At 38.9% G+C, this 6221-nt stretch overlaps 1 protein-coding gene across 2 annotated transcripts; it reads left to right on the top strand.

Annotated features, from left to right (window-relative positions):
* The first annotated feature begins 3766 nt into the window (after positions 1–3766).
* On the top strand, positions 3767–5205 carry LOC116265535 (transcription factor CPC-like). Of its 2 annotated transcripts, none has more exons than XM_031646220.2 (3): positions 3767–3972; positions 4639–4723; positions 4897–5205. In XM_031646220.2, the coding sequence occupies exons 1-3, from the start codon at positions 3921–3923 to the stop codon at positions 4985–4987; spliced, it is 228 nt and encodes a 75-aa protein (XP_031502080.1). In that variant the 5' UTR covers positions 3767–3920; the 3' UTR covers positions 4988–5205. The 2 variants fall into 2 exon arrangements, with proteins under 2 accessions (XP_031502080.1, XP_031502070.1); XM_031646210.2 differs by lacking the exon at positions 3767–3972 and adding an exon at positions 4028–4490.
* Positions 5206–6221: the final 1016 nt, after the last annotated feature.

The following is a 6221-nucleotide window of genomic DNA, read 5'->3' as shown; positions in this document are numbered from 1 at the left end:
AAGAACATAGGAAACCCATTTGGACCTGGTGTTCCATTGCCTCTCATCTCAAACACCACTGTTCTGACCTCCTCCTTCCCCGCTGGTTTCAGAAGCAACTCATTGTCGTTGTCTGCAATAGTTATGGTTTTGAAATATATAATTGGCCCCTGTAAAATTTACCTTAATCATAAAGTACTTGTCATATGTGCTCCCATGAGACCGCTCTTATCATTAACAGTGATACTATATTATTGCTTTCAGCCTAATAATTGAACAACATAGTTGGTTAGGCTTTTTAACAATCTACAATCATCTCCCTGCACTTATCTCAATGTTCAGCTCTTGGAGAATCTGAACAACGTAAATCCCGTCGATCTACCTACCTCTTCCTTCTCATCGATGACTATTTGATTTTTCATTAATATCTAGATATCTTCAAAAATATCGTGATATTTGTGGCTATATATATATATATATATATATATATATATATATATATAAAAGCCCTGCTGCTAGATAGAGTCGGATGACAAAAATGTTTGAAAGTTGTCGATGAATTTACCACGCGACGAAAACATTAACAATCTTTTGTGGTGCTTATGATGTTTGTAACCATGGTTTATGATATTTAGTGATGAGTTTTAAATATTTCATGATCCAGCAACATCTGCATGCAGCTAGGGCTGTTCAACGAGTCAAGCTAACTCGAACTCGCTTGATAAACTTGACTCGAACTCGACTTGTTTATTAAACGGGTTGAGTTCAAGTTAAGAAATGAACTCGACAACTTAAACCAGTCGTGCTCAAGTCGAGTGTCTTAAAACTGATCTAGCAACATCTGCATACAGCCGACTGAGAGGAGACCAAAGTGTTTCCAACAGAAACTTGATATGAGAGGACAGGAGGAAGAATGTAATAACTAGAAACAAAGGAGCTGAAGCTATACTTCTTAAGCACAAAGAGCAACTGGGGAACGATCAAAAACAGAGAATCAACCCGCATAATCTATTCCGATTATTAAGGCGCAAATGGAGAAAACGAGAAATCTTGGAGGACCCCATCAAATGGGAAAAAGCTTGCCGTCACCAAATCCTTGCAATCGCTTCCTAAAATCAAGGAACAATATTAAAACTTAATAACATAACCATTTTTTTCAGAATAATATAAGGAACTGAGCGAGAGATTATTCACCTGCCATTCCCTCTTTTAGTCTCTCTTACCATATATCTAAACGTTATGAACGCAAAATTTGAAACTCGCGTTTTTGTTATTTGGAAATGGGGAGCTTGGTAAGCGGAGGTTCATACCAGCTAATCTAAAATCTCAATCAAATGACTCATAATCCTACAGTGATGATTCAAAAATCACATGGGATACTCTCACCAAACACGGATTTGTGATTAGTTTCCCTCAGCCAAAAAAATCCTGGCTCCACCCTAAGTGTCGGGGTGGGTTCTCGGTCACACCTTTCTTGACCTTAACGGCTAGTAGTCTCAACGTTTGGGCCAGACCTGGTCTGTATTACCCATGTCAAACCCACCTGTCCCTGGGCCTCTGTTGCCCCCGCTGGACCCATTTGGAAGCACCTTAGGCGCCCAACCATCCGCTACTCTTTTCAAAATCAAATTGTTAGTTCATTGCATTTTTTTTTTCAATTATTGTTGCCAAAACATATAATTATGTGATTTAGCCTTATACACATATACACGTGATTAAAATGTGCTAGTTACCCATTTTTACAACTTTTATTGGCGTATTTTATTTTCTCTGTTTCGTTATTATTAAAATTACATTTAATGAGAAAAGATATGACAAAAATGTCGTGGTCGTATATGGGAGTGGTGCTGTGAACTCCACAGTTTTCATTGGCACGCGTTTTCGGCATTCAATTGCGTACAACGAGAGCGAAACATGGGCGTCGAGTTACCGAACGAAGTAGATTTAGGATTTTGCTTGGTTTAGAGTTTGATTTAGTCAGAGAAATCATTGTTCCTCTTTTGTAGATCTACCAAGGGCTATCAGTCATTTTGATTCTCCTATTTAACTATTTCAACCAATTTTAATATGGGCATTTCCCTTAGGTTGTGTTCGTAGCATCATAGCTTAGATCCGAGGCTGCAGCAAAATACATGTTTTGAGAGATCTTCAGTTTACTCGATACCATAGATTTTAAATTCATGCTACATGTTAAATATTATGGGTTTAAAGTTGAATTGGAAGAGAGTGAGTTGGACCTTCAAATCCGTGGTAAAACAAACACAACCGTTTAAACAACTGTATTAGATTTTTTTTGAGTTTTTTGGCAAGTCTCACTTCAAAAGTTAAAGGATCAGTTCACATGCATGGGTTAAGTAAGCGGCAGTGCACCATTTGCAGGGGGCAGAAGCTTATTTTTATGTCGATATTTTAGAGTAATTTTTTCAATTTACATATTGATGTCCTTTAAAAATCTTTAAATTTTATAGCTAGTATCTTTTAACCAAAATTTCCTGACTCCTCCCACGACGGCTTGTCTCTGAAATAAATGTGAGATATGTAAGGTGATCTGTATACATGCGTGGGATAAAATATTACAACGAATCGGGCCTGCCCACCTTTGCCGTGCCCATTTGACTCAGTGACTTGCTAAATTGGTCACATGGGATAATGTCAGGACTTTAATATCCTGGACAAATTGTCGGACTTGTTTATGCAGGCTATTGGTTCGGTGGGTTTTCCTTTAATCTTTCCCTTTTAACTGCCACTTCTCCCCTAAGGTACATGTACTCTGTTTGTTTCATAATTGAGAGAATTAGTAATATAATCAGACCTCAGGCGCGTGTTGACCCCCTTTTATAATTGAGAAAAATTAGTAATCTAAGTCAGAAATCAGGCTACTGTTCGGCCCTTCAGACATTCTTGCATGAGTGGTCATTTTAAAAAGTGTGGGGTATTTCAAGTATGTTTTCAAAGGCACTGTGATTTATTTAATTAAGAAAATATTGATATTTATAACAAAAAAAAACAGTTGTTAAAAAAAAAGCCCATGTGACCAGAAATTATTGAGAAAGATAGTGTTGAACCAAAACCATTTACTATTTAAACAAACAGGGGATTTCAGCAGCAGGGAATTGGAAAACTGTGGATTTAAATTCTGAACCTACGAGCTGCAGAGATCCACAATGATTCTTACGTTAGCACGTCCCATGGATCTCAGTTCTGCAGTAAACAAAGATAGTCCAACGGCATGTTTTAATGGTGGAGGGAAACATTCGAGATTCTGTAGACTCCCTATTTAAACACACTGTCGATGCTGTTTCATGGTCATATGTTAGAAAGGGTACTTCCAGGTAAAGAAGAACTTATGAAAGGCAGGAGCAGAAGTAAGTGTGGGCAATTGCCCACATGAAACCACAAAAAAAAAAAACTTATTTTTGTATTGATACCTTAAAGCAATTTTTTTCATTGATACCCATCAAAGATTTAAAATTTTTACTAGTGCAGCCTAATGAAAAATTTCTGGCAAAGTATTTCAGAGACATTCTCATCCACTCATTCAAAATGGGTACTAGTGTTTGATCGGTGAGAACGTTCTTTTCACTGTGGGAGGGAATGAATGTCCTCACTGTGTCAAACGGGGGTGAAATGTTGAACGAATAAACAAGGAAAGAAAGGGAATGGCATCTGTGTGATATCCAAGGAGTGCTACGTCCTGAACTGAGATCTGCAAGATCTACCTGCCGCTGAAAGTCCGCGGCGAAGGCTTTACCTACTTTTCAAAAGCCCGGATGCTCTTCCTCGGCTACCTACCGGTCGTCCCCAATTAGTTGCCTTGGAATGTCTGCAGCTATATAAAGTTAGGGTGCCATGACTTCTCACCTTACTTTCTTCTTGCTGCTAGTGCACAACCAACCATAGGTCCTTCTAGCATTAGGATAATCTGAGCTTTGTTCGGATCCATGTCTGGTACAGACAACTCTTCTCAAGGCACCTCAATGGACTGCCAAGAAGGTGACTCTCTCTCTCTCTCTCTCTCTCTCTCTCACACACACACACACAAAATCACATTTCCTTGATATTCTTGTTCAAAGGCTGTAAGGTTGAATGGCAGATAGCCGGCTGGTTGGTTCAGCTTCCAAGTACCTTCAAGGGGCGAAATTTTCTTTTTCGTCCTTCTCTTGCAGACAGCTGAAACAAAAACTCTCCTGAGAAAGAGCCAATCAGGCGCGGCTATTAATTGCAAACACTCTCTTTTCTTTGTGAAAGGGAGAGAGGTTTGAATTTCTCATGGAAGAGCAACTCCCCATGTGGCGTTCTTTTCAGCGGAAGTTGCCTTCTCATAGGCTTCTAAGTAGCACTAGCAGGAACAGATTAAGAGTTAGGGCTTGGTATCTATCAGCCCTATTGAGGACCATTTGATGATATGGTTTTAGAGCTTGTTCCAAAAATGTTACACAAGAATTACAAGTACCCGCAACCTACGATGCCATTCAGGAAGAAACCTTTCGTTAAGCGAGTTCAATTTCCAGGTTCGGGTTTTCATAGCTATGCTGTATAGGTTAGAGGAAAATCTATACTTAATACAGTAAATTTTCATGCCTGGACGTGATTTAGAGGGATAAGGATTCAATAGCTTATACTGATCTGAAACTCAAAAACATGTGCTTTTTGTTGCAGAGGGAAGCAGCCAAGACTACAAACTGGATTTTTCAGAAGATGAAGTGCAGCTTGTTGTCAGGATGTTTAATTTAGTTGGACGGAGGTAAAACTTGGCTTCCTTCGACTTGCGGTCGGTTACTCTTAACGTTTCACTTTTCTTTCTCAAGATGAAGACTGACCCAAAAAACAAGGAGGCTTTGCATGAAATTGGAGAAGTTCTGTTCATCTTTGTTTTAAATTATTCAAATTCTTACTCTAAGCGACGTTGTTAAGCAGGTGGTCCCTTATTGCTGGTAGGATTCCTGGCAGAACTGCAGAGGAGATTGAAAAGTATTGGAATTGGAGGGAGACATCACTTGGACAGTAAAAGCAATTGGAGGAGGACTCTGCTCTTCTCCTTCATTAGAATGTATACTCCTGTCTTTTAATTATCGTCTCTGTGAATTGGAAGGTCTTCCGGCCGTGGTCATCAAGCTTTAAGTGTTGCTTCTACCCATTGTGTAATTATTCAGAACTAGCCTTTTATTGTCGTGCTAAGCAGGAAGATGAATGACAAGTTAAAATTATGAAGCTGTTGCATCTTCATACACCATTACACAGATGGCTTGCTGAATCACCTGACAAATGATCAGGTTCTTGCAAGGGTTCAAAATTTGACAGACTAGAATTATAACAACTTTGGAAAGATGAAAAGGTCCTCTGTTTTATGAGTATTAAGTTATTAACAATCCAACGTCGTGTTCTTAGGTTTTGAAACTGTGCCAAGCCTTCTCTAAGGTGGGACTCTGGCACTCTAGCCTGTCTGGGGTTGCGACACTTCAGTGATTCTGTCAAAGGAATCAAGATATAGATATTGCAACAGATAGATGGATTTGAGAATGGGACTGGATGTACACTCCTCTGCAAACACTTCAAGCCCAAGTCACCAGGAGAAAGAAAAGGGACTGAATTATGAGACTATATTGCTTTTACATCTCGTGATTATTTTAAAATTAACTGCCATGATGTGGTCCATTAATAAGCATTAGTCTTCAAAGTTGTTTCTTTCTCAGTAAAAATGATAAGAAACACGTTCACAATGTTGCATCTTCCATAATAAAAGCTAACAGGAGCAGTAGCAGTAGCACAATGACGGCAGTGGAACAGTTACTCTTGCCACTGCTGAAAAGTTAGAGATCAAAATTCACATCAAACCTAGTTTTCCAGTGAGTGCTTCTGTAAGCACATCTCATGGAGGTCATCTCAGTTTTTGGTGAAACCTTCCTTGCAACTACATCTGTACAATTTTCATATATATCCAGTTGTCCAGAAAGCAGGTAAAGCAACCAAAAATGCAATAGATAGCAAGCTGCAATTTCCAGGATCATCCTGCAATAGGTGATCAGAATTCATTCATCGCCTTTGTGTCTACTTGCTTTGCATTTACTTTTCTTCATGACATTCACCAGATATGTAGTCAGTAATGAGAACATGCATCTCACAATCAAAAGGCTGCAACTTGTAGAATTTTCAGGTTCAAACTAAACAATTATATCACACATACTACCTGTGAAGTTGTCCAGGCTGCAGAATTAATTTGAACTTCAGTCTGTATTCATTGG

This window comes from Nymphaea colorata, chromosome 1, assembly GCF_008831285.2.
Source record: "Nymphaea colorata isolate Beijing-Zhang1983 chromosome 1, ASM883128v2, whole genome shotgun sequence".
Lineage (NCBI taxonomy): Eukaryota > Viridiplantae > Streptophyta > Magnoliopsida > Nymphaeales > Nymphaeaceae > Nymphaea > Nymphaea colorata.
Note: the sequence above shows the minus strand (reverse complement) of the source record. Positions and strands in the feature narration are given on the sequence as shown.